The sequence below is a fragment of the Hemibagrus wyckioides genome, linkage group LG01 (assembly GCF_019097595.1).
Source record: "Hemibagrus wyckioides isolate EC202008001 linkage group LG01, SWU_Hwy_1.0, whole genome shotgun sequence".
Taxonomy (NCBI): Eukaryota; Metazoa; Chordata; class Actinopteri; order Siluriformes; family Bagridae; genus Hemibagrus; species Hemibagrus wyckioides.
In genome coordinates, this window is record NC_080710.1 from 22,736,831 (window position 1) to 22,759,210 (window position 22,380).

General features: G+C 39.3%; 1 protein-coding gene across 12 annotated transcripts in view; it reads left to right on the top strand.

Moving 5' to 3' along the window:
• Positions 1–22,380, top strand: part of adgrb1a (adhesion G protein-coupled receptor B1a) — a 79,859-nt gene that overhangs the window by 52,047 nt on the left and 5,432 nt on the right. For 8 of the 12 annotated variants that reach the window (XM_058390966.1, XM_058390956.1, XM_058390947.1 and 5 more), the window contains 12 exons: positions 1,391–1,517; positions 8,405–8,514; positions 9,932–10,034; positions 10,136–10,286; positions 11,189–11,258; positions 11,512–11,578; positions 11,982–12,067; positions 17,290–17,388; positions 18,866–19,037; positions 19,163–19,258; positions 19,358–19,397; positions 21,493–22,118. In XM_058390966.1, the coding sequence (XP_058246949.1) occupies positions 1,391–1,517; positions 8,405–8,514; positions 9,932–10,034; positions 10,136–10,286; positions 11,189–11,258; positions 11,512–11,578; positions 11,982–12,067; positions 17,290–17,388; positions 18,866–19,037; positions 19,163–19,258; positions 19,358–19,397; positions 21,493–22,118 (1,747 nt within the window). The remainder of the gene's footprint in view (positions 1–1,390; positions 1,518–8,404; positions 8,515–9,931; positions 10,035–10,135; positions 10,287–11,188; positions 11,259–11,511; positions 11,579–11,981; positions 12,068–17,289; positions 17,389–18,865; positions 19,038–19,162; positions 19,259–19,357; positions 19,398–21,492; positions 22,119–22,380) is intronic. The other 4 variants (XM_058390981.1, XM_058390996.1, XM_058391023.1 and 1 more) reach the window with 3 other exon arrangements.

Consider the following 22,380-nt stretch of genomic DNA (forward strand, 5'->3'; position numbering starts at 1 on the left):
GCTACAGCCATGACCCTTATTGCCATTCCATTTGCCCCAGGCTGTTCTCTAAGCCCCACTGCACCATGGGTAATGTGGGCTCAGGTTATTTGCAGTTACTATATGTAACCCTGTTTGGAGCTATGTGGTATCCCTGGGTCTCAGCTGCTCATATATGATGTTGGATTTACAGTATTAAGTTGTTGCATGTTGTAGCATATGTTTTCCTCCTCTGGTTTCATGACTCAGTATTCTCTCATTTTTATCATAGTCAATTCCTTTCTGCTAGATATTGCACACCTACCACCAGCCTGGGAGGAAAAGAGTCAAGGTCAAATGTGCTTTGTTGTAGGCAGATGATCGTGCCACTGCATCTTTTCAATATCATACTGTAAGACAGTTAAACATGTTAAAGGGAAACTCAAAATTCTTTTTTTGTGTGAGTGTAACTTCAATTGTGATAATGAATTTAGCTCTGGACTAAGTGTATGTGAAACCACTGCCACAGGAAGCATTAACTGGATTATGATTCTGGAAAGAACCTATGAAAGCTGGTACTTTAAATTTGTCACAAATGTTTTAAGGCCAAATGAGAGAAGCTGGCACACCAAGTTAAGTTTGCTTTGTAAAAACACTAACCAGGCCAAGCAGACTAAAGTAAGCCTTATCAAAAAGTTCTTATCCAAAGCGTAATCTAGGTGGACAAGCTCCTGTCACCAATCAGATATCAATTCCTGACACAAAAATAATTCCATCTGCATCAATAATGAATGTAAAGGCAGGCAAAGAAGATCTGTAGAAACATGGGCTGAAATAAACCATACCACCTAAACTCCCAAAGTTTTTCTTATACAATGTTACAGCTTTTTTTTTGTTTTAATTAATATTCATTAAGCACTAGACCTGTCCAGGGTGTACGCCTGCCTTTCGCCCAAATGTGCGCTGGGATAGGCTCCAGCAGACCCCCGTGACCCTAATTAGGAATAAAGCAGGTATAGACAATGGATAAATATATTAAGCACTAATACACATTACATATCAAACATTAGTTGATTTTTATTTTGTTTTTTATTGTTAAATTATATCCAACGTTTACGCACTATAACAAATGCATTTCCTTCATGTTCATCATTCCCATAGCTAACCTGTTCATGCAGAAATACAGAAGAGCATCACAACGCATTCGTGTCTCTCTCTCTCTCTCTCTCTCTCTCTCTCTCTCTCTTTCTCTCTGATTTTTTTTTCTCTTTTGTTCTTCGGTTCGCCAGCGTTAAAGAGCGCGGATGAACGCAGCTGAGGGTTTTTTGATTTTTGTCCTTTTGTGTGATTGAGCTGATTGGCGCGCTCTCTCTCTCTCTCTCTCTCTCTCTCTCTCTCTCTCTCTCTCTCTCTCTCTCTCTCCCCGGCTCAGCTCGTCGCCGCTGGGCTCGTGGTCGGCGCGCGCCTGCAGAGCTGTGCCCGTGCACGCCTTCAGGACCAAGTGCGTGTGCGAGCGCCTCTCCGCCTTCGCCATTTTGGCCCGCCTGAGTCCCGACGCGGTAAGTGCATCTCCTCTTCTTGTGTCTTCGTCGCCTCTGGACGCGTTTGTGTGAATGTGTCAGTTGTTCTTTTGGTTGTTTTAGGCGCCCTCGTTACGTATCCACACATTCCTGTGACAGTTCTCCCACCCCTCCCCCCCCCTCCCTCTCCATTAAGCGCACTCTCCAGCTTCAGAGAATTTTTTTTAGTTTTTTTTTTTTTTTTGCCGTGTTTCTGTAACATCTGGACGCATAACCTTATAGCGTATTAAATAACAGAATGACAGAATGCTTGTTGTATCAGAAGATTCAGTGCCATAGTATGCAGATTTGAACGGAGCCATTGTCTAAGCATGTCTGTGGTTACAGGAAATTAGCTTATGTAAATGACTAGTTTCAGTGTGTGAAGAGGACATGTTTTATTCTGAAGGGTTTGATGGGCATATATTAGATGCTGGATAGAAAATTTTGGACGTTTTATTGAAATATATATTAAATATGGCTAGTCCAGTTGGATGCTACAACATTCTACCTGCATTATGTAGCCTGGTGTGAAAATACTCCCAGCTGGACACTGACTATTAAGCTATAGACAATTGCATTTATTTTTATTTATTTTTTTTACTGCATGCTTATATTTGTTTTTGTTTGTTTTTTTGTTTTTTTTTTCTTATACAATCGAAGAGATTTTATCCCATTTTCTAAAATGAAGCAGTAAACAGAAATCCAGATGTGGCCTTCGATAGGCAGTCCTACATAAACATACAGTGCTTTAACCCTAAAATCAGGGAGTTTGATTTAAAATCATCAGATTTGCGTTCAGTTTGATGAGCAGTATCTTTGGGTGGATTTTTTATTCAATGCGATTAGTTATTATTAGACTGGAAACTGCCTCTAAAGCAGTTTGTTCACTAGTTGCCCTGGTAACAGCATGGGCCGCCAAGGCTCTTAAAGCTATACAAGGCACAGTAACGTTCCCTTTATGCTGCTTGGCCCACATAGCCGTTAGGCCACACAGTCCCGATGGGGAAAGAAAACCAACACTACTGTTTATCCCCAAAACACTTCCCCTGTATTCATGAACCAAAAATATATACATTTTTAACTGTCTGCATCCAACGATTTCTGCATCAACCCTAGCACATTTGTCTACACATCACTGTGGAAGCATTAGTCACTTCATCCTGCACAGTGGAAATGTAACTGGGTTTTACTGCATCAGTTAGGTGTTTGGACTGAATTCAGTCTGCAGTGCTTCAGTATACAGTACAGTATGTCTACACTAGACATGCGCCATATTTCATATTTGTATAATGAACCTGTTACCGAATGTAATATTTTACACAAGGCTATGCTACATATTATGGAACAATTAGAAATAGACAAATATTATTGTTCAGAATTGTTATATCTTAGGAATACATTTATCCAAGCTTTCAATGAAGGTTCTATCCTCAGTGTATCACAAGTTAGCACGTTACAGCAGAAAGAGAAAACAGCATCATAATGTGAGTGCTAAATATTAGTGTGTTGTATAACTGTTTCCTAGCATGCACCTTGTCCGTACACATCATTTGTTACAGAATCAGAAGTATATAATGTCCCTAGCATGTCCCCAAGAACAGATTTACAGTGTGCATAAACAAGAATCGCTTGAGTTGTGTATTAAAGACAGACTCTGTATATAGTAAGGCAGGAAGGCTTATGAAATTTGTGTTGATTGATTTTCAACTTCTAGTGTGCTGTGTGTGTTTTAGTTTTGCCTCCCACTTTTGAATTTAGATTCTTTCCTCTGTCACCATGTTCTGTGTATGTACATTAAGCTTGATCCATGTGTAAAGCCTGCTGAGTCCTGGAATGTGCTCATTGCCCTCTGTAGGCATCTTGGCCTACCTGGGCAGATGGCAGCAGACTCACTTAGGAGGGTGGCACTTAGCTTGTTACATTCCTCATGGTGAAGCATATTGGGCCGTTTTGATCCGTCATGCCAGGTGCCAGCAACTCCTTGTCCTGCTTTCCTGTCCTCTCTCCTTTCTGGCTCTCTGTCCTGCCCCCCACCACTGCACTGCTAATTATTCCTGCCACTACACTAACCACCTCCTGAATGCTCCAAATGATGTTTCCTCTGTCTGCAACTAAGCTCCTACAGCTTCAGAATGAAAATGAGCCATAGGAAATGGCCCATAGACCTTCTTAATTCATGTCTTCCTCATGTTTATGTCCTTTTACTTTCATCTTAGATGCATGATGTGGAAATTATAGAGCAAAATCAGACTTTGGTGCGGTCAGTTATATACTGTGTAACCAGTGGCTCTCATGTGTGGGTTTGCTTATATGCGGGATATAATTGAGTTTAATAAGTTATTTTGCCCTGTAGCCTAGCCTTCATAATTGCAGCTGCAGGGGTGGACAAATGATAAATCCATTAGAAGTCCCATCGGATATGTGTGAGCGCCAATGTGCTTGATCATTCCTGTGTTTTGGGAGGCGATTATGTAGTCCTTATCCTTTCCTGATGGAGTTTTTAATGTTACACATTATATTTGCACCTTCAAAAACACATAGGTGCTTTCTTCTGTCCTTGCATATCAAGTAAAAGATATTGTGCAAGGCTGGCTAGCATCTTTTATTTTTCTTGATATATCTGTATGCAAGGTAGAATGTAGTAAGCATATATTGTAGATGTGCTACGCTTTATTTTGCTCGGTTTTGTCAGTTTCCATATACCTGCACGTTCCTGAGTATAAAAATATATTCTTCTGTCATTTGTGTATGATCACAAATTTAAGTCTGCTGAGTAAAAAACATCCTGCCATCAGCCAGATCACTCTTAAGCTGTTGTCTAGTGTAGTATTGAGGCACATTGCACCACTGAGAAGTGCATTATGGTTGTGGTTTTTCAATAAGATAAAATAAGTGGTCTTAAAGCTAGTCAACACATCCATAGTTCAAGTGTTACATCGCTTTACTGGTTCAAAGCATTTGCCATTGAGTTGCAAAGATCATTGATTCCTAAGAAGGTCTGAGTCATCAAATATTCTTGGCAGTATTATTAAAAGTGTTGTAGTAATTCATTAACAGACAGTTTATGATTTCTTCCCATTCGACTGCATCGATCCTCTAAAACGCTACAGCTGTATTGAGTTGCCCTGAATAAATTGGAGTTTAGTTTGCCTCTCTATACCCTCCTGGCGAGGATATTTTTGAGATCCACAAACCCTGTATTTTAATGTAAAAAAAAAAAATGTGCTGAATCACTTGGTGGATTCAGTTTGAGAATAGTCTTTAAATGTTACATCTTTAAGCTTTTTATGATGGATTTACTCTACCTATTTTCATAAAGGAAGCTAGTGTGAATCCAGTGTGTGGTTTAAGAGTCATGGATGATTAAATCAGATTAGAATTAACATTAAAATATCCTCTATTAAATTTGCCAAACGCCATACATTCCACACTCATGTACTTATACACTCACCATCCACTTTATTACCTGCTTGTTCATAGAATTATCCAATCAGCAAATCATGTGGCAGCAACACAATGCATAAAATCCTGCAGATACAGGTAAAGAGCTTCAGTTAATATTCACATCAAACATGATAATGAGGGAAAGTGTTTGGGGGTAAAGATCTTGGTGACTTTGACTCTAGTGTGTTTGTGGGTGCCAGACAGTCTGTTTTTTTTATTTCAGAAACTGCTGATCCACTGGGATTTTCACTTACAGCAGTCTCTAGAGTTTAAACATAATGGTGTGGAAAACAAAAAAAAAAACCCTCGGCAGTTCTGTGGGTGGAAATGCCTTTTTGATGAGAGAAGTCAGAGGATTATGGCCGAACAGGTTCGAGCTGACAGAAAGGCTACAGTAACTCAAATAACCACTCACTATAACCATGATGAACAGAAACACAGCACAGAACATGAAATGCAGAGACCACACTGGGTTCCACTAATGGAAACCAAGAGCAGGAATTTGTGGTTATAGTAGGCACAGCTTCTTTTTTCTCCCTCTCTCTCTTTAAAGATAGTGAGACATAAATGCAGTGTCTCATATTACAGAGAAACAACAACATCCTCTGTCCTGAAGATTTTCCTGTGTCAGAAACAAAGTGTTATACGCTATATCTCTGAGTGTTACAAAGCACTGACACTGAGGACTCCTTCTGAAAATTCTAAATAAACAATTCCTGACAGAAAACCTATCCATCTCAAAAATTACACGTTTTAAATCCATTTGTGAAGCATTCATCATTCAGGCCGCTGTGCACTTCAGAAACAATAACATTTTAGAAGGAACATATTAATATAAAGTAAACCTTGCAGTCAAACTAATGTCAGAGCTGTGCTTATAGAATATTAACAACACCTTCTGACTATTTATAACTGAGCATTCAACAGCGCTGTGTTATAACTCACAGTAAGAATCCTTTGAATATCCTAGCTTAGGAAGCACAGAGCACAGGTCAGCTCACAGGGTCAGCCATGATACAGCGCCTCAGGACCAGAAAGGGTTAAGGGCCTTGCTCAATTGCCCAACAGTGGCAGCTTGGCAGTGATGGGGCTTGATCGCTGACCTTTCGATCAATAAAGCCTTATGACCATCACACAAGAGCCCCATAACCATATGTGCCACCACACATTTTTCAAAAACAAAACCACTTCTCCAGACCTCAGGATAGTTCTAATGAACTATTCATGCAAAATAAATTCTGCATTGTTTGTTTGTGATGAAGCAATTTGTTTCCCCATTTTCAGCTTCTGTATTGCATGTTGAGAGGTCTCCAGTGCATCACAGTGAACAGATCACGCTGCCTTTCTGTATAGTCTTTATTCCCAAACAAAAATATCATCCAGACCTTCGATTCTACAGTAAAGAAATCAGTCCTCCCATTTAGGGACGAGGAACATGTTCTAGGTACAAGGCAGTTATTTTGATCTAGTGAAGCGTATAATTAAAGATGTGCTGAGGTGGGATTTGCTGTCTTTTTCATTTGGGCTTGCCACAGAATGATTTTTGTCTATTACAAACATTGTGTGGATTCCGCATGTCACTGTGGATTTTGAAAGCTTTGAGACAATCTATCATTCATATAGTGATGTACATACAAACAAGTAGAATTACAGGGCATGGGATGGTATGTAGGGATGCGACAAAACTGGCCAAGAATTATCCTTTAAAATTCCTGTACATATAAATGAACAATAATAAGAAAATTAGAAAGGAATTGTAAAATCCCTTATCACCACTAAGAAGTAACTGAGCCATGAAGTGTTATGGTTTATGAATTTTCTGTAGTTTAGTAGCCTATTATAAGTCCCTGCTTCTGGTTTGTACTGTATCTAATCATCATGGCTTATATCACGCAGATTCTCTTATAAACATCGACACACTCACAAGCCATTTTTTTAGACAGTTGCATTGTTTATTCGTGTACAGTATGTGTAAATGTGTTTTTCAGCGCAAAGAGAAGAACTCACTGTAGTGTTGATAAATCTAAAGGATTTAATTAACTTCGTTCTGCTTGGCCATCAGACCTGGAGATGAGACAGGCTATAAACTTAGCTAATTATTTGTGTGTGTGTGTGTGGGTGTGTGTGTGTGTGTGTGAAGGTGATTTGCAGAGTCCTGAAGTGTCCTGTCCTTCATGCGACGTGTCTGAGTGCACACAGCATGACCATGTCCACAGTCCTCCTTGACCGCACATGTAGGACACAGAGTAGCAGCTTTTCCTAAAGTCAGCATCCTTAGGACATCTGTCATGACTACGTCTGTTGACTTTTTGTCAACATCTGTTCTGTTTTAGGACATCTGTTCATTTTCTTGGTGTACTTTTGACCCATTTTTCTCAAATATTTTACATTTTAGCAAATTAATTCATTGTGTCTGTTTCTTTTTGGAACCCATTTTCTCACAATTTGGTTATGTGTCAATTCCTACCCACTGGCTAGCTCTCCTCTATCACAAGACAGATCCCAACCAGAGATGATTTGTATGGTGCATGTTTCTTCCTTTTAACTGCTGCTCATGCTGTGTTACAGTGATGCTGAATTCATGCTGACAAAAGCACATACTGTTCTCTCCAGCATGCATGACCTCACAGAAGCCCATGATTGGCTAGTGTCTCTCTGACTGACAGGGGCGTGAGAGTAATACAATCCCTCCCACACAGAGAGCATGGTCATTTTTCATGCTCACTTGGACTCCCATCATAGATTGCCGTGGCATGTATTTTCGAATTTCTAAAGATTTAGATGAAATGTATATTGAAGAATTATAGTGATATGAATATTAGTGATGTGATTAATCATTTTGCATTGTATCATCTTCTAAATACACATATATGCTCTCACCAGTGTTCATCTCATCCAACATCTTCCTCTTTGTATTACAGCTTTTAACAAAGAGTAGAAGCATACAGACAGGATCCATATGCACACAGATACAGACAGACCCTCAGCACACACTGTAGTCATGTTGAACGCACAAACAGCCACCTTCAGTCGGGTTAATGCTGCATCCACCACTGCAGTGGCCGCTGTTTCTCAACTCCATCACCATGGAAACTGGAGCATCGGCTGCACCAGCATGGAAATGGCGAGATTCGTTTCACAAGGGTGACGGTGGCAGTCTGTTTGCTAAATTTTACTTGCATAGCAGTGTTATGGGCATTTGCTTCAGGATTGTATGTGAGGACTGCGTGACGCTTTTGCATTTTGACTCTGGTATGTGTGGCCCTTCAGCAAGCAGCAACTTACCGAGTCACCTTGAGTTGACCTTGCTCCTCAGGCAGTGCTTCGTGGACAGCACTAATCTCACTGCAGCTGTCTGAAGAAGAAAAGAAGACAAACTCGGTGCTATTTAAGCAATCCATTAGCTCTAACACGAGCGTCTTTTTTTTTCTCACTGACAGAGCATGGATCCATCCAAGAGCCAGCTTCCGTCCGTGACGCTGATTGTGGGCTGTGGGGTCTCCTCGCTCACTCTCCTGCTCCTCATCATCATCTACGTCTCTGTGTGGAGGTACGCAGCAGCATTGAAAAGGGAAGAAAGGGGCTTATTTAAAGCAGAAAGCAAATGAGAATGAAGTATGTATATGCGTATAGCCATAGAAGGTATGCATGCTTATGTATATATCACCATGTTTCCTGGTCTCTTACAATGGACTCGACAAAAAGATGGAGAAAGCAGATAGATCACACTTATATGATAAAATCATTATGCTTAACTAGCCTTTCCAAGCAATAGGTTTTTGTCTTTTTAATTGTGTTTAAAATGTTTGAAGCTTTCAGAGGATTCAATGTATATTATATGATGATGTTATTGTGCTGTACAGTACAGTAATATAATCATTGCAAAAGGGTGTGAGATTAGTGCAGGGATATTTAGCAGGCAACCTGTGGGCCATCCACGATACATTTTCCAATGTCTATAATCAGTAATGATGAAAATAATTTCAAACACTGATATGGTGACTAACTTCTCTCCAAAATATCTGGAAACTGTACTACGCTACATTTTTACAGCATCTAAAAATATAAGCAAAGTGTGCTGCAATTTCACCCATCATTCTTGCTGAGATTTCTGTGTAAAAGATGCCCACCTGCTAGTGAAGTTAAATAGTCCTGACTTATTCATCAAAGTCAAATATTCCTAATTAACAGCTCCAGTCAACCAAAGAACAATCAAACAGCTCATACAAAACATGCTGAGAGCACACAGACCAATTTCAGATTTCTGCTGAGTGCGGCGTGATCGTGCTGGTGAATCATAGGCATTCACACTGTTTGACAAATGCACAATCGTTGTACAGCCATATTTTTATCCACGTCATGAAAAAGTTATTTTTGTTATCTCAACATGTTATGCTGTGCATGATAGATCATTTTAGGGCTCCATAACATGCATCTTAAATAATGATGTCTGAACACTTTAATGAGATCTTAAACACACTAAACAACACTGAGTAGTGGCTGTAAGAACAAATAATGATATTTGTATAATAATATTTCAGCAGGGAAAGGTTTCTTTATTCAGACTTGGCACACACTTAAGCAGATTTTTTTTTGAATGGTCCATTCAGAGTATTAAAACTATTTTTAACAGCATCAACACCAGTGCCTTTATTGCAAATGCTTGCCTTTGAGGCTGAAAAAAACCATGGGATAGAAAATGGAGAGGGATGAAGAAAAATTGTCTGAGGTTTTGCGCCTTGCGATAATAAGACACGCCTCACTTTTTGATGACCTTTGCCCTACGCAATGTGTCAAGCAAAGCATAAGTCTGTTATATCTAAGGACACAATCTCTGTATTAACAGTACCTCAAAACACAGCTCTGAAAAAGGCTGTTTATGAATATCATGATGATATCTGCTGCCTGGATGAGTCATTGTGTGGAGGCTGTATATTTTACCAAGCAACATTTCTCTTCTCCTGAAGGTACATCCGCTCTGAGCGCTCCGTCATTCTCATCAACTTCTGCCTGTCTATCATCTCCTCTAATGCGCTAATCCTCATTGGTCAGACTCAGACACGAAACAAGGTAAGTTCTGTAGGAAGCAAGGATACACCCACCAATACAGATGCAATTCACTCCACACTGCTTAAAAGCATGTTCTCTCTTTCTGTTCCTCTCCATGTCAGGTTGTTTGTACTCTTGTGGCTGCTTTTCTACACTTCTTCTTTCTCTCCTCCTTCTGTTGGGTTCTGACGGAGGCCTGGCAGTCTTATATGGCTGTGACCGGCCGTTTGAGAAACCGCATCATACGCAAACGCTTCCTCTGCCTGGGATGGGGTGAGCTCTGTCTGTCTGCTCTATATTTAGCTGTCTTTAATTGCTCACTGCTCGCTTTAATTCATTTTCTCAGACACAAACTAGGCACTCTGTATGTAGTCTGGACACCCAAGCAGACCAGCCTAAGACACCGTTTAATGTTCACTGACAGTTTAAACTCACATGTACATGAGTCTCCAGAGAGATAGTGGAGTGGTGGTTTAAAGCGATAGTGAAGTGGTGGTGGACAAGCAATCCAGCAATCGAAAACTCCGAGAAGAAGAGTAGCATAGACTACATTCTGTTGCGATTCAACCCCCCACCCCCTCATTTTTCTCTCATCCAACAGCCAGCTCTCCCATATCACACAACAGCTACCTACCATGGAGGGTGAAGGCTAGCACATGCTTATTCTTGGAGAAAAGCAACACACCCTCAGAGAAAATTCATTCTTTTTTTGCATACATGTCCATGATTGGCCACTATTGCTGTGATTAACAGTGCAGAGAGCTATCACCATCCCTCCCATCTAGAGAGCATGACTTGATTTTGTTTTCTTGGCTTTGTTTTTCTTTTCTTAACTAGCTGTGCCATTGTTGGGATTCAAACTCTTGATTTCCCAAGAGTAGTGCATTATTTGGACAAATTCTGCCTGAACAAATTGTCTGTTCTAGTCTTGGCTAGTAGTTGTTACTTCTAAACAATCCAAAAAGGATAATAAAGAGGATAATAGATATTTAAGAAATATTTAAGAAAGCCATTGGTTGAAATGAAGATGGAAAGACAATTCATGATTCGGAAGGTTCAGTGTTTTGCATGGTTGCTTTGAAACTGTGGACAGCATTACTAGACATGGCTGTAGGCATAACTCTTATTATCCAGTAGATCTTGTCTAATCAGTCTTCTCTCTTTCTTTTTTTAAGGCTTACCTGCTCTTGTTGTGGCCATATCTGTTGGCTTTACCAAGGCTAAAGGTTATGGTACAGTAAACTAGTAAGTCTACCTTTCCTGTAGCCTGTAGCTTTCTCAGTTTGTTTCACCCTTTCCCACTTTTTCAATAACATTATATTGATTAATGGATTTAATGTTTCACAAGCATGAAGACTTATTCTTCTTTAATGGATCATACATCCTCTGTCTAAAATGACCTTTCTTAATCTGACCATTTCCTCTTCCTTTATCTGTCTGCCTTTTCTCAACCCCCCACCCCCTTCTGTTTTTTTCTTGTTTCCCTCTTCCCTGCTAGCTGCTGGTTGTCTCTGGAAGGAGGGCTCTTGTACGCATTTGTGGGACCAGCTGCAGCTGTAGTCTTGGTACTTTCTTGGTCCTTGCTTTGCTGTTTGAGAGAGAGCTTTCTTCCCAGCTCTTCACCTAGCCATCTGCTAAAAAAATATTAATCCTTTAGGGCAGGCAATGAGATTTTTGTAAGGGATAGATAACCAGCATAGACAACCTTTGTTTTCTTATCAATAGTAACCCTTGAATTAGCTAAAACACAAGTCCCAGAAAGCCTGCAGCACAATATCTGGTGGAAAACATTTATGGATTTAGGTGTCTGTTTTAAACAGAACAGCATAGACTAATCTCTGTAATTAAATCTAGAGAGTTAATATCTGCTTTGTGTAATCATGTTTGGTGCCTTTTTTTTTTTTTTTTATCAGTAAGAGTGTTTTGTCTTGTGCATGTCCATTCACCTCTATGTTCTCTCTTCTCCAGGTAAACATGGTTATCGGGATTCTGGTTTTTAACAAACTGGTGTCCAAAGACGGCATTACTGATATGAAACTGAAGGAGAGGGCAGGGTATGCCTCATATCATACATCCATCAAAGCAGCAGAGTATATAGGCTCAGTAGCCAGGCCTCTGTCTCTCTCCCTGCAAAGACTACATACGGGAAAAGTGGATTAGTCACTGATCCAGTCAAAGAGTAGATAGGTGAGGGATGAAGAGCAAAGACGGACAGAGTGAAAGAGAGACCAGAAATGCAATAAAAAAGGTCAAGACAAAAATATGCATCATTCGTTCTAGCAAAGCAATAAGAATAATTTAATGGTCTCTGAAGGATAAAAGTAGACAAAAGACATCAGGAAGTGAGGGGGTAGCGACAGGGGAGGAATCAGAGAGGACTGGCTGTTGATCCTTTCAAAAGCAACATAGCACACCTAAATGGCCTTGCATTCCTTTGATTTCTTTGTTTGTTTGTTTATTTTTAATCTGTATCCTCGGCTTCTCTTCATTTCCTGGTGGTGCTGTTTGCAGTAGATATTCTAAATTTGTACATGCCCATGCCTTTTTTTTTTTTTTCTTTTGGAATGGTTGTTTAAAGGAAAGCAGTCAAGCCCAGCAAAGGCAAACATAAAACAATAATTCTCTAAAATTTCATATATCTAATCAATATAGTTCAGCCTGAGCAGTTTTCCCATTACCTTTCATTGATTAAAACAAGTTTTAAATCATTGAACTTAAAGGAGCAACTGATCATAATGTGAACTGAGAAGTGTTATTATAGCATTAACTATACTATAGTTCTGTATGGATTAGTAATACTGTCTAACCTTTTGATTGTATAATCGTGACAGTTCTGTTGTGGTCAAGGATCATTAATACCCTAGACGAATAATCAGGTACTCCCAAAGTCATTAATGTTCTAGCATTTATATTTGACACTGGACTGCTCTTTCTGATATTTCTTTCCTTTCCTGGGCACCTGCTTATGTTTGTCTGCAGGCTGCTGCGTGCTCATCACTGCCATTGTTTCTGCATCCAGCAGCTTCATGTTTCTCCTTTCATTGTTTTTTTTTTTCTTCCCCAAATTCTTTTTCAGAACACAAGTGTGTGTGTCTGTGCAATGGTATTTATGACAGATCTATTTATTTATTTGTTTGTTTGTTTATTTGTTTATTTATTTATTTATTTATTTGTGTCAGGGTTACCACAGCATCCCCCTTTGCTCCCACTCAGGGCTGATTTTTCTGCGCACTTTAGCACTGATTGGCACAGACAAAGGCCCCTCTGATCACTTTGATACTTTGGATAATGTCAATATTACTACATCTTGGTAGGGTTCTTAGATTAATTCTCAGACTTTTTCCACAGTCCATTTGACAGATTAAGTGGCTCTCAAGGCTTTGATTTGATTATTCAAAATTTAGCTATGTCAAATTAAAGAATGCAAATGAATCCAGCAATGAGACCAGGAGGTACATTTAAATTAATCTCTCTCTCTCTGTCTCTCTCTCTCTCTCTCTCACTCTCTTTCTCACTTTCCTGCTCTGTGTATGTGTGTGTTGTCGAGTTTCAGAAGGACATCTATTCCTTTAAAGGCTCCCTCTCCCCCTCTGTCTCTCCTTTGGCCTCATCGAGGTTCAAATCCATAGCATGCTTAATTAAAATAATGAATGTGTGCTACGCATAACGAAACAGTGCAGAACCTGCACATGGTTAGTGTACTAACATCTCAGAGATTTGCCAATTCAGGCTGGGATATTTTTTTGTTGTTGTTAAGCATGGTTACAAAAGAGAAATATAGAAAAGGCCAGACTGATGAAATGCATTTTTACTGTAAAGAACTTTGAAGGTGAATATTTTTAGGCAGTTTCAATTGCAACACCGGCATGTGGAACAAAAAGGATTTCTCAAAGACACCCTTCATTTTTATAGACTGTATTTTGGCATTTAAAACCACTACACCAACACAGAAGAAAGACTACAAAATAAAACATCTCACATACCGCAAGCAAACTATTGAATTGTTACACAAACGCGCAGACTTGAGCAGAGGTCATCAGCTGGTATTTCAGCAGACTGAACATTAAAAAAAATATTAGAAAAGCTGAACGATGATAAGTGTATGGGGCAAAAATCCAGTTGCCAGCATCTGTGTAAATTATTTAACGTGAAGCAGCTCATCATACCAGTGACTAGCTACAGGGCTAGAGATATTAGATTAGAAACAGAAGAGTTTTCATTTATTTTATTTTATTTACCAGTTCTGGTCTGCTTAATGAATGGATGACATGGCTTATGCAAAGAAAAATTGGCAAAGAAAATCTTTCCAGAAACATGACCAAAAGTTTGTGGACACCCACCCAATCATAACCATTTTTTGAACATCCCATTCCAGATTTAATCTCCCTCTGCTATAATTATAACCTCCGCTTTTCTGGAAAGGCTTGCCACTAGATTTTGGAGATTTGCCCATTTAGCTGCAAGAGTATTAGTGAGGTCGTTTATTTATGTCAGGAGAGGAGGTCTGGCACACAGTCAGTGTTCCAATTCATCCCAAAAGTGTTTAGTGGGGTTAAAACCAGGCGTTTGTGCAGGCCACTCAAGTTCCCACACCAAACTACGGCAAACCATGTCTATAACGACTTCGATTTGCGCACAGAGGCATTGTCATGCTGAAGCAGGATCTGGCTTTAGTTCCAGTAAAGGGAAAATTTATTATGACAACATATTTTAGACAGACATATTTTACAGTTGTGTTTGTAAAATAATTTACAACATACAGTACCAGTCAAAAGTTTAGACACACCTTTTAATTCAGTGTTTTTTGTTTAGGGATTTATTTTCTACATTCTAGAACAATACTGGAGATTTCAAAACTATGAAATAACACACATGGACTTAAGTAATCCATATGTAATGACAACAAAAAACAGTCAGTTGTTATTTTAAGACACGAAGGTCAGGTGTTCTGGAATAGTTCTTGCAAGAACAGTATTGTCAAGTGCATTTGCAAAACCCATCAAGCACCATGATGAAACTGGCTCACATGAAGACCATCCCAGGAAAGCAAGACCAAAACTTACCTCTGCAGCAGAGGAGAAGTTCATTTAGAGTTACCAGCCTCAGAAATCACCAATTAACAGCACCTCAGATTAGAGCCGTTATGAAGGCTTTACAGAGCATCAGTAGCAGACATATCTCAATATCAACTGTTCAAACGAGATTATTGTGTATTTTGGCCGCCTTCAGCATTGTTTTACAATGTAGAAAGAAATAAACATCAGGAAAGACCATGGAATTAGAAGATGTGTCCAAACTTTTGACTGGTAGTGTACCAGTTGTGTGCTTCCAATATTGGGGCAAGACGGATCACATATGATTGTGATGGTCAGGTCCTCAAACATGTGGATATACATATAGCGTATGATTAAAGATAAATGGATAGGAAAGTATGTGTTTATTCGCCTCGCATCAAATGTAAATAAATGTTTCAAAGTCTGTGGTTCTGAAATGGCAGTTGGAAACAAAACATAACCACTTCAAATTATCTTATTTATAGCCATAAACTATCACAAGTGTTTAAGCATTAAAAGATAAATGCTCTTACCATTCAATCATGTTAGTTATTTTTTATAAGCAAGTAATTTATTTAACTGTAACTGTACCAAATGTATCTCTGAACAGAAGAAGTCTGTATAAATTTATCATCATTATTAATGATGTTGAGAAGTCTGTATGAGTGTATTATCATTGTTAGTCCATGTTTAGTAATCATCTATCTTCTAATGAAAACAATTATTTTACATGCCTACAAGACCTGCTGGAGGCCAGATGTAGTGGCAGAAAAGTAGTTACTTCCATCCCAGACTGGTTCACATGACTTCAAGCAGATAAAGCTCCTGTTGGCTTCCTCAAAATCTAGCTTTAAGAGATACAGAGAGGATGGAGGATGTGTATGCTGTCTAACTGAAAAACAGTACGACAGGAGATGAAGACAAGAGAAGTGCTGTGTATTAGAGTTGATCAGCAGTGTGTTCCTGCAGTAAAGCTGTGCTTCTGAAGTGCCTCTAGCCTTCACCATAAAGACTAGTAAAATGACCTTGTAATTCACAAAAACACTGATTGCTTTTTAATATCACTGCCTGCAGCTACCTTTTATTGGTTGGATTGGCCTTTAGCATGGAATTGGATTTTTGATATTATGTGGGGTTTAATCTACATGTCTGCCAGCTGCAGGATCGATTCACTGGCCGTGAGGCCAGCCATGTCGTGCTGATGGCTTTAATTGCTATTTTGCAAGTAGCCATTTTATGTCTGTGGACAACAGTATGAATCACAACTGAGCAGCATTTTTCAGATAAGAGATTCGTACATAATGTTCTTTGTTTAGTTCAGTTTGTGAACGTCTGTCTCTGGAGATGTTTGGAGTGACATCGTTGTGCTATATACACATGAAGTATACTCATAACGCGATCGTGGCTATGTATGAAGTTGATGCAATGTGTGTGTTAGGTAAAGGGGTAGATGTTTAATTAGCTGCATTAGTAAGTACTTTATTGGAAGGTCCTCATTAGAATAACGCAAACATGTTTGTGTGTGTGTGTGTGTGTGTATAATTGTATACCCTGGTGGAGGCCAAATATTTGAATACCTGACAGTTTAGATCTGGATTGGATGTTTGGCTGGTCCCCAAGAGGAAAGCTTCATGGAAAAAAGGGCATTTTGTTACTGAGGTTATGGCTAGGGTTAGATTTCAGTGTCAGCAAAACTTTAATTAGCTGCATTAATAATAATGTAAATGGAAGTATAGTAAGACATTTCAGTGTGGGTGTGTGGTGTGTGTGCTTAATATATATGATATTAGCATGGCTGAGGTGTGTATGTTTGTTGAGGTATTGCTATCTGCTAATGAGTTCAGACTGAGATGAAGATATATTGTACAGTATTGCACACAGAGCATAACAGTATAGATTGCATAGTGAAATAAACCAATGCATCAAATAATTAAAATCCAGTAATAGCTATGTAACCATAAATAATGGCAGTCACACAGTTACAAAACATTATTCAGTATAGTTCACCACCTCTCCCATGTTCCACATTTGGAATCAGGCCAGTTAAACATAAAACAACCAAAAAAAACAAACAAAAATAGAGGTTGCATTTCTCCTGTCCCTAAAACACACCTCATAGCCCTGACAGAGAGCTGGAAAGGGGATTCTGTGGCCAAAGGTTCAGTGTGTGTATGTATGTTAGTGAATGTGTGTATTTTCAGTGTGTTGATTTGACTTTGCAGTCAGATGACAGTGCCACTGTACAATATGACGCTCAAATGTGCCAAGTGCGGAGTTATCTCGTCGGCCGACCTTTCCACCACAGCTACCAGTAATGCCATGTTAGTCCTGCTAATTATTTACCAATTCTCTACCGCTCGACCTTCAGTTCTCTTTTCCTTTCCTGCTTATTTCTTACCTCACTCTTCTTTGGTTCCGGTTTTCTCCTGATACATTCTCCACTCCCCTTTGGTTCGTCTCCTCGAGGGAGCTTGCGAGAAACACCCCCATGTTTCATGTTAGGGAATATTTTTAAACAGGATATGGTACCAGAGCTTATGAAAATGTTAAGAACCTAAAATATCTGCATTTGGTTGCATGAGTATGTGTGTAGTACTGTGTGTTAATAGATAAAAGTGTGAGATCAAAGTGAGGTCATTACTTATAAAGTTTCTGAGTTGACCCTCAAGGTGTAATCAAAATTGTAGTGCAGGTCATAAAGTTTACAGTGAATCAGGATGTTTAGGACAAGTGTCGTTTAGATTGACAAAGGCAAATCATGTCTTTCCTGTTTCTCTAGAAACTTTCTGCACAACACAGCAGTTTTTACTACCTTCACACTGGTTATGGTTTACTCTTCATATATAATAAGTAATAGAGAATGTTTTTTGTATGAAAAGTTTAGTGTTGTTATTACTGTTTTAGTTATTGTGTAATTGTGTGTGTGTGTGTGTGTGTGTGTGTGTGTGCATGCAGAAAGGTGGCAGACAAAGAAGTATTTACATATATAGTAGATAAATGGAGTTATCAGATATATATACTTATTATATTCTGTGACCTGACATGTGACACTTTTATATTTATTGATACACAGGCTCACAATGAGGTCATAAAATAAATAAAAAATAAATCGCAAGAATCTCTGCAAATGATTGGTGTTCATGGGTCAGTTCAATTTACCTGTGAGTGAAAAGCACGAAAATGGCTGGTTGGGGTAATAATAATAATAATAATAATAATAATAATATTTTTATAATATAAAATTCATGAAAGAAAGTTGAAGACAATTTTATTATCATGCTATGGATGAGGACAGGGAGCTTTTCATGTCCATTGCTGTGTCAAATCTCCTTTAACATCTCATTCACCTTTTTATTTATCTTTCCCTTGGGTTCTTCATAGTCTTTTTTTCTATTATTTTTTACTCTTTTACCTGCTGTTCCCTCCTCCCGTGTTGTAATGCAAACATAATCACAGAATAGAATTAAAACATAAACACATAGAATATAATTACAGGATATAATGTCCCTTAATATTGTATTTTTTATTAATTACATGATTTTATATATATTATATATTATATGTATGTATGCACACATGGGTATGGGCAACAAAGGCTCATGTTAAAATCATATTGAGTATTTCATACTAATTAAACTGAAATACTGAATGCTTCATGGATCTACAAGTGAAATAGTTAATAATTTGTGTATTTCTTTCGTATGTTAAAGTTAGCAGTAAAGGCAGGTATAAAGGCTTATCTGTAATCTCTGCCCTGTTTTAGTTTGAACTGTCTGTATTTCTGCTTCTTTCCTGCAGGGCATCTCTGTGGAGTTCGTGTGTGGTTCTGCCACTGTTAGCGCTCACCTGGATGTCTGCAGTGTTGGCCATTACTGACCGCCGCTCAGCTCTCTTCCAGATTCTCTTCGCCATCTTCGATTCCCTTGAGGGCTTTGTCATTGTCATGGTGCACTGTATTCTGCGTAGAGAGGTGTGCAAATATGGACAAAACTGTACCTGTGACTGACTGTGACTGATCTTTTGGCCAGTAGGAGAAATAAAATTTCAGTGTGTGATTTCTGTCAGGTTTTTAACTCTGTTTACATGGCACTTTAGGTTCAAGAAGCAGTGAAGTGTCGAGTTGTTGACCGCCAAGAAGACGGAAATGGCGACTCAGGTGGATCTTTCCAGAACGGTCATGCTCAGCTCATGGTAATTAAATCAGTAATACTCCAAAGTAAAGATGTCAGTATACTCACTATATCCCTTCTGTCACTTTCCACTAAAACTGTCTTCTTGCGTTTTCCTCAGACTGACTTTGAGAAGGATGTTGACATTGCTTGCAGATCAGGTACGGCATCATTCTAGATATTTCAGTGCCTCTGAGTGAAAAATTGCTTTCTTTTTTTTAAACTGCTTCGCATACTGAGAGCCATTGCAATTGTGACAGCCTCTTGAGGTTGCGGCCGGCTGTTTTGACAAGAAGCACACCACATTACATACCCATAATGCAATTTCTGCCTTGAGAGCCACAGTGTGCTTGCCGCTGAGTTGTAATGTTCAGGTAAATAGGGCTGCCTGTCCCTTGTTGCGTCTCAGATCTGCCGCTCCTAATTAAGTCCCTCCCGACGTCTCACCATCAAACAGCACTCTCTTCTCTGATATCCATCAGAGCTGCGAATCTGATTATCTCTCTAGACGGCATATCACACCGGCATCTAGCCACATTGCATGGCTGAGACACACAGCAAGGCTGACAGTGTGTTTAAGGAGTGATTTTCTCTCTCTCTCTCTCTCTCTCTCTCTCTCTCTGTGTATGTGTGTTACAATTATAATGAGTTGAATGGACATAGTCCATTATCATAGAGATCTAGCCACATGAAAGATGGCTGTATCAGGAATGTTTTTACAGTGACAGCACTAGCATCTGCTTGTCTTGTCATTGTTGTCATTGGCAGCGTTGTTTTCACTCACAAGCTTCTAACGCACAATGATTATTTTCCAAAAGACATTTCTTGTCATTTGCTGAAGCCGAGTAGACGCAGCAAGCTAAGTGCAGTGTTCTGTATTAAACAACAAGCTGGTTTGGTTTCTAAACACAACTGGCCATAAACATAGCCATTCTAGTAGCTTGTCTGTGTCTTCCAAATAAACAAATACGAATGAAAACCTGCTCATTCCAGGAGAAAGGATTGAGATGTGGAGCAGCCAAGTTTACCTGTTATAGTGCAGGCAAAGTGTAATGCATAAAAAAAAAACAAGAAATAATTTAAGGTAATGAATGTAAATTTGATTTATGGTTCATAAATTTGAAATATCATTAATGTTGATCTATGTGAGTATTGATAATTACATCACATTAAATGTATGATGCATCCCTTGAAATATGTTACTAGATATTTAAAAAAAAAATAGCTTTGAAATTACAAGCGTCATTTCCACAACTAAATTAATGTTTTCCCTGCTGCTGCCGTGTAATATGTCATTTAATGTCAACATCTTATAGTAGGAGAGGCACAGCAGGTAGAGCTGCCAGCTCACAGATTCAGGGTCTGCATGATGCTTACTCCTACTTTCCAAGTACATAATGGCACATACTGTACATGCATAATGACAATATTCTAAAGTTCCCCTAGATGTGCATGAGAGTGTGTGCATGTGTATGTGTGTGTGCACATGGTGCCCTGCAGTAGGTACTGATATAGGGTCTAGTTCAATTGCGTCCATTAAGGAATCTAGTAATAATGTCAGATACTGATCTGTCCAACAGATATTGATCCACCAAAACCTATCATACCATTATAATGGGGGGAGGGGGATCATTGCAAGTCCACTGCTTCAGCAAGTGTAGACTATGTATTGATCTATCTGAAAGATTAGCAGTAATGAAGGGGTTTCTGTGATAACGCATAATGAAACTGCTGATACATGGGCAGTTTATCTTAAACATTTTACATGTTTAAGGTTGTGATAGCAAAGACTGGTCTTCGTGGGTACATGTTACAGTTAAAACATGTATCTGTTACTGCCTTGTTTTATAAATAGTAAACTATATAGAGTTAGAGTCAGGTAGGCTTTCTAGCTATGTTTTTACTATATAGGGGGATGCACCCAAAAGTTATTTGTGTGTTAATTGCACCCCCTGTTGAAAAAAATCAATAAAATGTTGTTTTTTTATTGATATATTTATTGTTATTTTGCTAAGCTTTAATTAATGATTTTGATCTTGTTTAATGATCTTGCTGTAAAATGAGAAGTCAAGCCTTTTCTACCCAAAATGCAAGGGTGGCATCTGTGTTTTAAGGAGAAGTGTGTTGTTAACTGTCTTGTGTATTGTAGAGTATATAGTCTAGTGTACAGTATGTTGTAGAGTGTCTTGTGGGTTATGGTTAGGGGATAGGGTTGCCTCGAGTTTAATCTTGATGCCCTGTCTTTTTCTTTCCCAGGTCCTGGTAAGCGCTCTTCACTGCAGGGTGAGGAGAAGTTGGCCCCTCAGCAGCTCACAGTGCAGAAAGGCTCCAACTTCAACACGATGCCTGCCAGTATGGCCAAAGTGCACCTGCAGAATGTGGCAGAATATGGCAGCCATACGCTCACACTGCGCCGTGACAAAGGAGCTACAGCAGGCATCAGTACCGAGCTGCCTGGTGCCAAGGCCATCTACGTCTGTGATGGAGAGCTTTTCAAACAACTGGAGGGGGACAATGTGGGGTCTGAGGGAGGTGGAGTGACACAAGGCTACAACAACAATACCATCACTGCCACCACCCTCAGGACAACCAAGCCAACCAAAGAGGACTCCAAGTACAACATCAGCATCGAGCATGTGCCTCAGACCAGACTCATCCATCTGAGCAACACAGCTAGCACAGAGCCTGTTCCAGGGTATGGGTTAAAGAGTTTTCCTGCTGAACGGGTGAATGTGCCATGCACAGAGAAGGACTCCCCCTTGCAGAACCTCTCCAGTGAGGCACACAGGACTAACAGCGCATTAGAGCCAGTGGACTCAGGGAATTCCGGCGTGATGTCGAAGAGCGAGACTATCTCCACACTGTCCATGAGCTCCTTAGAGGTAAGCTAGCAAGGCTGTAGCTTACAAGTCTATATATTTAAATGATCATGTAGTGTTCTTTATGTCACTATCATATATTGTGCTGTACAACAGTTTATTCAGTGCGATGTTCACGAACTGATGTTTATGTTCTCATGGCCGAATGCAGTTCCATAAATCTTTTTTTTTTTTTAAGTTGTTCAAATATCAAATAATAGTCTGTACATTTCACACTCCTCAGCTGACCCTCATGTGCACAACAACAATAATTTAGATGAATTCT